The following is a 12,048-nucleotide window of genomic DNA, read 5'->3' as shown; positions in this document are numbered from 1 at the left end:
TTTATAAGATTTTTAATACTCAATATAACTGCTATTTAAACGTAGTGTACTATTCAACTATAAGACTCCACATTTTAAATATAAAAATTGTTAAAGTAAAATTCATACGAGAAAATCCTTAGACAGACAATGCGCAACAAAGCATAGTCTAAATTGTTAAAACTTAAGCAGTGGAATTTTCTTTGTGTGCTCCGTATACGAATTCTAAAATAATAAATGCTCCTTCATATTGAGTAAAAGATTATACCAAAAACTAATATTTACAGTACAAATATGCTGTAATAATATTTTGTCCCATATGGTACCGACATAGAATAGGCCACCCCTTCCTTTCCCCTGGGTATTATAAGAGGCGACTCGGGGAGAGCAAGTGATGGTCAGCAGCGTCCCTTTTAAAACATCTACAAGGCCTTACTGCGGTTGCCATTATTTAATGTACCTGTCTTGGTGGCGGGGCACCAGTGATAGATGTCTGATGAGGATGAAAGCAGGTCAGTTAGCCCATCCTGACCAATTCAACTAGAATTAACCACGATGGTTTCCAGGGGAAACCACGTAGAGGTCAATCTGGCAGGGTTGTTAGTAAATGGGCTATTTGACCCTATTACTAACAATCCTTTTCCCCCCATACAATAGTTGGTAGGTAGATAAAGACTTCCTAACTGTTTGCAAACTGATAGTCGTTAACTACTAATAAGAAACCAAAACCAGTGAAAGCCGAGTCGAATTAAGACTTACAATTCTGTTCAGGAAGAACAGAAGGCGTATCCGGTGAAGCTATTATTAGTATATCTATATTCATTTCCACACCAGATCCCTTCCGGAATAAATATAAAGAACTAAGTGGCAACAATCTATCCTTCGATACACATCTGCTTGATCTAATGCTGTTTAAATATATATTCGTTGATTACATCATTTCCTTTAATATAGATATTCAAAGTATTTTTTTATGCAACTTAGAATGGCAAACAAGCTGACGGCCTAACTGATGGAAAATGGTAACCGTCGCCTATAGACATTACCATAACAGTATCATGGCATAATAGAGTATATTGTTTCGCCCATGATACCCCCCATGCGTTGTCATTCCGGAAGATACAGGTGCTATTCCTCTGTACCTTGTAAATTCACTGCCATATCCCACCCTTCAAACCGAAACACAGCCATGCAAACACAACTGCTTCACGGTTGAAACACGAATGGGACAGAGGTACCCAAGCAATCGACTTATGGACAAAGTCTCCCTCTGGTTTTACATGGCTTTAACTTTACATGGTCTTCTAAATAGTTACCATCAAAACTAAAAATAAAATATATTTATTCTTTTTATTATCTATCATATATTATATGTCATAAAGAGATTTCTCTTTATAACCAAAACTAAACATTTATCAGACTATTTCTTTTGTTTGTTTCAGAAAACTCAGTATCAGGCACGTCAACGCTTAACACCAAAAAGCATCGACAGAGGAACTACAGGCAAAGCTCTATGCCCAAACTGGGCTTACAAGACGATTACGGTAAGGGATCGACTCGACAAATCCGATAAATAACTGCTACTATTATGGGATTTGATGGGATTCTTCGACCGACTGTTACTTGTGATTGCATAGACCCTTTGTATAGTTCTTTGCAGAAATAATATTTACTACCACTATTACGTTGTAAAAATAACCGAATATCAAAGAAATTCTATCAAGCACCCCGTATATTAAATTATTGTAACATCTTTATAAGATTTCTTGTTATCAAGTGTGTGACTTAAGACTTAGTTTAAGTCAAAACAAACAAAATCGAATCTACACTAATATTATAAAGAGGAAAGATTTATATTTTTGTGTGTATATATATTTGTTATGAATAAACTCAAAAACTACTTTGCCGATTTCAAAAAATCTTTCACCATTAAATAGCTACATTCACCCTGAGTATTATAGGCTATATTTATTGCTAGAAAAGTTTAGGGATCTTTACTAAAACTTTAGTAACGTAACTCAAGTTGTAAAAAAACTCCCCAAAGGGGGAGGCTTATGTCCAGCAGTGGACAGTTAAAAGCTGATATGATGATAAATAGAATAATAATAATAATATTTTTATTGAGACCATAAAGACATGTAACACTTATACATTCTTTTTTTCAAGACTTCACACTGGGAGAGGATTCACTATATTATAAAATCATGGGCCCATTTCATCAAATTTAAATCATTTTCAATCAAACAGACTTGCCTACAGACACTTTTAAATCGTCATTTTTAATGAATGTAAAGTTCAGAAAATTGTTATCTGCTGAAAAGAACCCGTAAGAAACTCAACAGACAGAAAAATCTCTATTAATTATGTATTTATTTAAATGTATTGTCTAAAATTACTGGTCATTAATAATCCCGTGCATGATCAATTAATGCAGTGGGCAATTAACGGCTGATATGGTATGATACGATAGTATTTTTGGTTTTCACCTTCTCGACTTATGTCGGCTTAAAAACATACCCCATCCTGCAACCCACAGGACAAAAGGTACATATGCCCCAGTTTTTTTTTATGTCCGTCTTTTACCTCGCTTTCTGTTTTGAGTGTATACTGAATTTGTGAGTGATCGTGTGTTTGGTGTATGAATTGTGTTGGATGAATCTGGTGTGTTTGTTGAGTGTTGTGTGTGATATTATATGATATGATATGGTATGATATGATATGCTATGATATATGATATGATATGGTATGATATATGATATGGTATGATATGATATGGTATGATATGATATGATATATATATGATATGATAGCAAATATCAGTAGAAAGAGTACTTTTATTTTCTGTCTTTGATTTTTATCACCAACATGAAGTTATAACTGGAAAATAAAAACCGCATAAAGCTTGAGAGCTTGTAATGAGTTACAGTAACACCATAATAGTTAATTCCCCTTAGTGCCAAACATTGAACTCTCTGTTAGATGTTATCGGTGTAATGGGAAGCACTTAGCATAATCCCAACGAGCGTCTATGTTTTTGTGATTACCAACTGTGATCGGAATAGCTAAGTTCTTGGTAAATTCTATCGTTACTATTCAATGTGCTTTGTTGAAATTATTTCGTGTTTTTTTTTTTTTTATTTGATGTGTTAGTTTTCTTTTTTTTATTCAAACAGCAAAACTAATGTACGCTTTACATGTGGTTATCATAAGTTATTCTACGAATGCAATAAATATGACTGTGGACGACATAGGAAATCAGGAATGAGAATTATAAATATTTTTATTTAAAATACTTATTTTTTTATAAGTTCTTGCCCAAAATGACAACGTTTAACATATATAATACCTCTGATTATATAATATATATGCTTTTACATAGTATTCTAATAATAAAATAATGACCCTTTTATTGTGCTACTTAGAATGGCAAATAATCTGGCGACCCACTTAATGAAAAATGGTAACCGTCGCCTGTATGTATATGACCAGTATCATGGACATAAAAGAGTATACTATTTCGCCAATAATACCCCCTGTGTTGCCATTCCTGTGGACTAAGGTGTTATTCCTCTGTACCCTGTAAATTCACTGCCATATCCCACCATTCAAACCAAAACACAGCCATGCAAACACAACTGCTTCACCATTGAAACATCCAAACTGTGATTCTTTTTTATATATTTGCCATATATCTAATCTATTTCAATAGTCTTGTACGAAATAATATATTGTTCTACCTCTTTTAGTATGACTCCTATCATTCCGGTTGGCTGGGTTATCAATTTTTGCTCCACTAAACTGTAATTATCTATCATACAGACAAATTTCACTATATAATATTAGTGTAGTTTAATTAACGTTGCATTTAATTTAAATATATTTGTACGTAAATTAATAAATAATTATTGCATTAATATTGCATTGATTGATTAATATTGCATAATTATTGCGTTGAATCCATGCGTACGAAGTTGCGGGTAGAAGCTAGTGTTTTCTGACTACATTTTCAGCAATTAAATGATAATTAGTCGCTTATCGTTCGAACTTATTGGAACACTAGTTTCTACCCGCATCTTCGTACGTATAGATTCTTAAACATAACGACTTTATACATCAAAACTTGAGTTAGGACTTTAGGAATATAACTGCAAAAACCGTTTTAAATTTTATGCAGTAGTTTTTGTGTTATGTCAAACCAAACATACAGACAAAAAAAAACTCTAAACCTGATTATTTTGACTTTGATTACTGTTATTAGAAAAGCAATACAAATTCAAAATATTATATTGATTTCCTTAAACGTTTGTTTAAGAATTATTATTATTATTATTAATTTTGTTATATTAGTAAGTGAAGACTAGGCAGCATGGTCTCCGACCTTAGCCTGTTCCACAACGGAACAAACGTACTTAAAAAAAATATTATCTTGTAAGTAAGTAAATAAAAGTGTAACTGTTGAATTTCTTACAAGTTCTTCTCAGCAGATAACAACATTCCGTTCCTAGCGATTCTTATGAGTAAAAAATTAAATGATGGTCCCGTCTGTGCTGTCTATATACCTATCGTGATGCATACACCTGGAATTCAGCACGATGGTTTCCAGGAGGACCGCGTGGAGGTTGACCTGATAGGGTTTATTGCTAACAATAGGACTGTTAAACCTCATTACTTACGGGGTACTAGAAAAACATGATAAGTGAGGATAAAGCAGATCTTTTGGCCCATTGTGATGAATTTAACGACAATTAACCACGATGGTTTTTAGGAGGAATCGCGTGGAAGTTAACCTGATGAGGTGTATTTTCTATCAATGGGACTATTAAACCTCATTATTTATCCTATTAATTAATCCCTTTCCTCGCGATTCTAGTAGTGGAATGATTAGATTTAAAAGATCTTATAAACAAATCTATTTGAACAAAGATTATTTCTATTCCATTCTAATGCCCTTACTTGGGGGGGAAAGGGATTGTTAGCAATGGAGTTTGACAGCTCCATTGCTAGCAATATGCCTTATTAGGTCGACCTCCACGTAGTTCCCCCTGGAAACCATCGTGAACAATTCTTGTTGAATTCGTCACGATGGGCTAACTGACCTGCTTCATCCTCACCTATCATCCTTCACTGGTGCCCCGCCGGTGTATACCGATAGCGCGGGTGGGGTTACCATTCCATTTTCATCCATTAAAAAAAAATTGAATTAATTGCAGCAATAGAACACCGTTTATTCGTTTTCCAGGTGACATTTTGGTCGTAAGGGCAAAACTATAGCAGGTTACGACTCAATAAGAGCAAAAGAATGTATCCTCTAAACAAAGGGAACAAGGCCAAATGGCCTTCGGATTTACGACCACGGCTGTTTGTTTAGGATAGTTCCTATCCTTTCAGTTTCCACTCTGCCAATGTAAATATACAATTTGTTAATTAACTCCACAGATAGTCAACAAAATTACACAAGTATGGGTGTTTGTCGGACGGAGTCGCTGAATATTCAGCTAGAAATACCACCGGGACAAAGCAGTGGATTGGCAGTACACGAAGAAAATGCGACATTAATAATATCACATTTGGCTACACAGTCGCCAGCCTACAGGTATATTTTATCTTAATATAACAAAATTCTCCGTGTGGTCCTGGCATAGAATAGGCCACCCCTTCCTTTCCAGTGGGTGTCGTAAGAGGATACTGAGGGCAAGAGATGAGCAGCAGCGTCCCTCTTAAAACATCTTGGGTTGCCAATCTGCCTGCCAAGCTTGGTAACTACTGGCAAAACCCTTTCAAGGGAAAGGCTTATGTTCAACAGTTGGACAGTTAAAAGCTAATATGATGACAAAATAGTACCTTGCCAATGTCCGTACATGGAAGATATTTAATTCTATTAACATAATAAAATTGTATATTATATTGCCATGTGGTCACGGCATAGAATGGGACACCCCTTCCTTTCCCATAGGTGTCGTAAGAGGCGACTAAGAGAACTTAATTATCGAGGAATGGCCAGCAACACCCCACACTGACAAAATTCTCCCCCATGGGGAAGGTCTATGTTCAGAAGTGGCTAATTAACAGCTGGTATGATGATGGGCTTTGGAGATGTTTTAGAGGGGTGCTGCTGATCATTCCTGGTTTCCTCCCTTAGTTGACTCTTACGACTCCCACGGGATAGATTACCCTATTATGGAATATTTTATTATCCATACATCTTTCAGATCTGGGTGCATACAAATAAGAGATAGAGTAATGTCCATCAATGGACACGAAAACTTGACAGTGGACGTTGCCAATGAAATATTGCAAAGAAGAAACGACTCCCACAATCCTAAGTACCTGACGCTGAACGTCGAGTTCAGTATGGCTAATACGATAGAAGCATCCAGCGGCGTGTTCAATGTGAAATTAGCCAAAACTACGGCAGGCCTTGGAGTTACTATCACAGGTAATATGCTATTTGTTTTTTTTTTTTTTTATTTTATTTAATGGATGATAATGGAGTGGTAACCCTGCCTGTGCTAACGGTATACGCTGGAGGGGCGCCAGTGAGGGATGATAGGTGAGGAGAAAAAGGCAGGTCAATTAGCCCATTGTGATGAATACACCTGGAATTCAGCACGATGGTTTCCAGGGGGAACCACTTGGAGATCAACCTGACAGGTTATATTGCTAGCAACAACTGACTGGGAGACAGCATTACTATCAATCCCTTCCCCCCACCGGTAATGTGTTCTGAAATAAAATTTTAAAATATACGTTACTGTGAGCATTGAATTACAGGGTCCACTAGCTATTTTCAACAAACTTCAAAAAGTAGCAGTTTCTCAATTCAATCGTATTCTCATTTTTTACGTTTCTTACCTCATACCTTCGTCAGTTATAGACAGATTTCGAAATTTCTTTCTTTATTTTAAAGGATATACTTACAGATTGCTCTTAAAGAATTTTTATCAAAACCAGTTTAGTGGTTTACTTTTTAAATCAAAATTACTGTTTTTTATATACTCTGTCTATAATTTTTCCTAAAATGTCTTATATAATCACTTATAAGTGTTTTATATTTTTTATTCACTGGGGAATTTGGCGTAAATATTTATTTATTTATTTATTTATTTATTTATTTATTGGAAAACCAACAGCTTACAATTTATAGCTTAAAACAATAACAAATTATCCATATAAAAGGCCAATAACAGTTTTTCATTGACTTAGCGATATAAATTTGTCGTGGCTAGAGTAATTATAAAATTTAGAAGTAAATAAAAATAAAAAACTACACTATAGTATATCATAACAATAGTTACTAGATTGTGTGTGTGTGTGTGTGTGTGTGTGTGTGTGTATGTGTGTGTGTGTGTGTGTGTAGATTTGGTAATGAGGTGACCATATACAACTAGAATATTCCAAAATGCTACGTACATAAGCAAAATATATAGACTTCAAACACTGTATATTATCAAAATGTTCACAAACACGTTTTATAAAACCTAAGTGTTTGAATGCTTTAGTCACAACAATATCCACATGTTTGTCCATTAAGAATTTGTCATCAAAATATACACCGAGATCACGTACAAGATTGACACGATGGACAGGGACATTATCTATGGCATAATGAAATACAATAGTATCTAGTGAAACTATAACTTGACATTTGTTATTTATAGTTATTTTATTTCTTTTATAGAAATTACTTAGCGAAATCAGGTCATTTTGCAATTTATAACAATCCGAAGTATTTTTTATAACACGGTAAATTTTTTTATCATCGGCATATAATAAATGTTCAGAATTATTAACACATGTGTAAATATCGTAAAGATAGGCATTGTAAAATAAGGGTCCCGTAATATAGATTTATATTACGTTTTATATTATTTATATATACGTCATTTAAGTCACTTGTATGTTAAGTAAAGAGAACCGAAGGTCATAGACCTCTACTCGTATCTTACATACTAACTTAACATGCTTCCTGGAAATTTATCAGAGAAATATTACTTGCATAAGATGTAGCAAAATATTTTATTTGCCTTTTGTAGGATGTAAACAAAAATTGCTGAGTAACGAAGAGCCAATGGTGATATCAGATATTAAGCCAGGGTCGGTAGCGCACCGTAGTGGAGCGCTAGCCCCGGGAGACCAGTTACTGGCGATCAATGGCCAGCCATTACATAATTTATCACTGGTAAGTGCTAGACAATTTACTATCGCAGCCTAATGAGGTTTCTATTATACAGTGAATTAACCACTACAACTGTAAGTGATGTTCAATAAATACTCATATTTATTGGCATTTTGTTTACAATATTATCAAAGTATTAAATAACTTATGAAGATTTTTTACACTGTGATATTACTAAGGCTAATATCATCTAATATTGTAAAGGGAAAATGTTTATTTGTGCGTGTTCATATATAGTTAAACAGAAAAACTATTACATTCATTCCTAATAATTAACATAAAACTCCAATGAGATATTTCCTATTTTTTTAATTATAATATATATACAAAATTATATATTTTTTAATTTCTTGTTTTTTTTTTATACAACTTAGAACGGCAATCAAGCTGACGGCCTACCTGATGGTAAGTGGTAATCGTCGTCTACAGACATGAGCAGTATAATGGACATAACAGAGTATATTGTTTCGCCCATGATACCCCCCATGCGTTGCCATTCCTGAGGACCCTGAGTCCTGGACTTATTATGGGAAATAAAAATTAAGGTGTAATAGTAGACAATATCTCATTATGCTAAATGCTATAATATTTTTATTATGCTAAAACCTTTCAGTTACTAGAAAAAGTATTATATTTTGATATATCCGGGAGTTAGAAATATCTAGGCACATTTACATGGTTTATTCGTCTAAATTGTGTTTTTAATAAATTATAAACTATTCAAGTACACTTAAACAAATACCTTCTATTCTTAAAACTTAATAATTGTGTAATAATCATTTAAGTAACTTAAATTTCAAATTAGATATGTTTTCAGGATACAGCATTTAATATTCTACAAAATTCACCAGACGACATAATAACACTTAAAATTCGAAAGCGTGATCTAACAGAGGATTGGTCAAATATACACAAGCACAACGCCAAACTAACATTACAAAGTTTCAGTAATATAGAAATTAAAGCTGTAGTACATAGCGGCGAGGATTCCGGCCATCATACAGAGAGTCCTAATAACAGTGCAAAAGAAAGCGAACGTAGTCACGGTAGCAATGAAAATGGTAATACGGCTGTTTTCACTGTCGAGTTAATTAAACAAGAGAATGGGCCCTTGGGATTAACAATCGCTGGTAGTGAGGATGTAACGCAGCCTATTTTGTTAAGTGGTCTAGTGGAGGGTAAGGATAAGGAATTGTATGAGTTGTTAAATGAATGATCCGAATATGTCTTAATTATACATGTATTTCAGGGGGTGTAGCAGAAAAATGTGGAAAATTATCTATAGGAGATGAATTACTAAGTATCAATGGTGAGAGTGTTCTCAGCAAACCATTATCTGAAGCTATCAAACTTCTGCAACAGAGCGGTCAAAGAATTCAGTTACAGCTTTGCAGAAAAGTTGCAGGTGATATTTATATATTTTTTTTTATAATTTTTATTATAGGAAACGATACAACGCTTCCTAAAATACGAAAATAAATTAATATTTTAATATTAATATTAATAAAACATTAATTTATTATTATAATTATCTATTAACTGAATATTAATTTATAGCGTACTTTCACTAATAAAATACTTAGTAATATTATAAATGCAAAAGTGAGTTTGTTTGTTACGTCTTATAGGTTACCTCATAAAAAATATATATGGAATATTTTATTATATATATGAAATGAAGTAGGAAATAGTGTCAATGAAGTTTTGTTAAAACTTAACCGTAACTAAAAATTTAGCACTTTACATAAAAAAAAATTAACTAATTTGAATGTTTATCCCTGTTTCTATTGTATTATTTAAAAAAAAAGCAATATAAAGTAAATATTTAAAATCCAGATTTCTAATTAAATTAGATGTTTTCCACTTAATAATCGAATCAAATCAAAACATAAGAACTGTAAAAGAAATTACTTATGTATTGTTAGAACTTCATTGACGATAGGTTCCTTTTCATTTTGCTCAAACAATTTACCCGAAGTCACAAGAATATAGTCGCGGATAAAAGTTTATCAATCATAAATTATTTGTACTTTTATACACAGGATCATTAGAAAGTGCTGAATGTAGTGCGAGAGATTCTAGTCATTCCACATCGAGCCCCGGTCTCTCTAACGATAGTGCGGTTGAATCTTGGGATCAGAATACACCTGTCAGAACAAGTGCTAACTGTGGTAAGTATCTTTAATAATAGTTTTATTCCAATGTCATATTCTCAGGTAAATAAAATTAATCTTGATTACTGCTATATTTTAGGTAACTCAGACGTAATAGAATATGCAGTACCAGATAAAACAAGAATAACGGATAAACAACCATACTCTCCAACGGACGAAGATAAACTAATGGCGTCGAATTTCAATTCAGCTGCACCGTATAGCGTTAATGACTTGCCACTACCAAATTATTCTTTGAACAATTCCCTAAAGACTTTCCACTATGAAAACACTTGTATAATTCCTGAGAACACGTTGAAAAATAAACAAAATATTACAAGAGAGGACGATGTTCAACAAATTGAAATATTGACGTCAAACATGAAGGAATGTCAGTTACATAATATGGAGAGGTCGTCGTGTAAATGTGAATATGTACAAATGGGACCATATGGGATGGTGTCACCGAAGATTAGACGGCCTAATTGGGATAACGATTATTTGAATAATGGCATATATACAGTGACAACACCGCAAAAGTCGCCACATAAACCCAGTGTGCCTGGTACAAGTTTTCAGTTTTCCACGAGTCCAGTTTACGAAAACGATGTTCCAGGTAATTAAGTTATACGCAAAAATACACAAAGCGAGATATATTCTGTCAATTTAAATACAAATTATTTATTCACAGCCTCTTTCATTATAATTTTATTTATTTATTAGTCTCGTGAAAGCTAGGTAATGGCTTCTATATGATATCCTAAAGTCCAAATATTATTTTAGTCTAGATAAATATAAAAAAAAAGAAAATATTTATTTTGCGATTTGTTTTCTTTAATAGTATTATATATTGTAAAGTGATGTCTGTTACAGTCACATTTAGTTACTTGATTGTAAATTGGTATGGCTTACAATATTTAATAATAACACACAGAATATTTTTTATCCCGATTCACGTGGGCAAATTTATGAAGTGCAGCTAGTAAAGTATAACGTTTCTACTGACACAACACATTTTTTTATCGTTAGATAGCATTTCATTGAGAATTTCTACAAAACTCGATTAACTTTTTATTAATTCTATTAAAACAGTGTGTAGTTCCTAAACTGTTAATTTATTTTTAGGCCTTTACAACAATGAAACAGCATCGCCAGCGCGAGGTTCAATACACCACGTCATTTTATACAAGGACGCGATCTACGATGACTATGGCTTCTCAGTATCTGATGGATTGTACGAGCGTGGAGTATACATCAATCGCATAAGGAAGGGCGGCCCTGCTGACATTGTGGGCTTATTGAGGCCTTACGACAGAATTTTGCAGGTTAGACAATTTTTGACGGCCAAATTTATTGTGCTGGAGTTACTCTGCGAATTTGTGTGGTGACGCAAAATTTTTATGTACGTTCCGATATAGCTGGATGATTGCGCATTTAAAAGACAGTGATGATTATCATCATACGAGTAGGACACAATGTGTGTCAAGATTGAAATTGATTCTTTTGGCACGCAGTTTAAAATGCAATAATTGAAAAAGAAAATTAATAATACAACTGCCCTGCCCAAAAACGAAATTCTAAAATTTTATATCTAATATTACTCAAGTTGATGATCCTTAGGATAACCCATACGTTCAATTATGTTTAGATAGTAAAAATAGAAGTTAAGAGGAACAAAAAGACTCGCATACAGACATCTTTCTTGTTATTTCATATTTATGTTTATATTATATTATACAC

At 33.4% G+C, this 12,048-nt stretch overlaps 1 protein-coding gene across 3 annotated transcripts in view; it reads left to right on the top strand.

Annotated features, from left to right (window-relative positions):
- Positions 1–12,048, top strand: part of LOC113523102 (glutamate receptor-interacting protein 2) — a 465,085-nt gene that overhangs the window by 444,111 nt on the left and 8,926 nt on the right. For all 3 annotated transcript variants that reach the window (XM_052894828.1, XM_052894823.1, XM_052894836.1), the window contains 9 exons: positions 1,422–1,523; positions 5,416–5,572; positions 6,189–6,415; positions 8,013–8,158; positions 8,973–9,333; positions 9,405–9,560; positions 10,198–10,326; positions 10,409–10,924; positions 11,434–11,633. In XM_052894828.1, coding sequence (XP_052750788.1) covers positions 1,422–1,523; positions 5,416–5,572; positions 6,189–6,415; positions 8,013–8,158; positions 8,973–9,333; positions 9,405–9,560; positions 10,198–10,326; positions 10,409–10,924; positions 11,434–11,633 — 1,994 coding nt within the window. The remainder of the gene's footprint in view (positions 1–1,421; positions 1,524–5,415; positions 5,573–6,188; positions 6,416–8,012; positions 8,159–8,972; positions 9,334–9,404; positions 9,561–10,197; positions 10,327–10,408; positions 10,925–11,433; positions 11,634–12,048) is intronic.

The sequence above is a fragment of the Galleria mellonella genome, unplaced genomic scaffold (genome assembly GCF_026898425.1).
Source record: "Galleria mellonella isolate WM207_F2 unplaced genomic scaffold, CSIRO_AGI_GalMel_v1 utg117, whole genome shotgun sequence".
Classification (NCBI taxonomy): Eukaryota; Metazoa; Arthropoda; class Insecta; order Lepidoptera; family Pyralidae; genus Galleria; species Galleria mellonella.
This window is presented reverse-complemented; position numbering and strand designations above follow the sequence as displayed.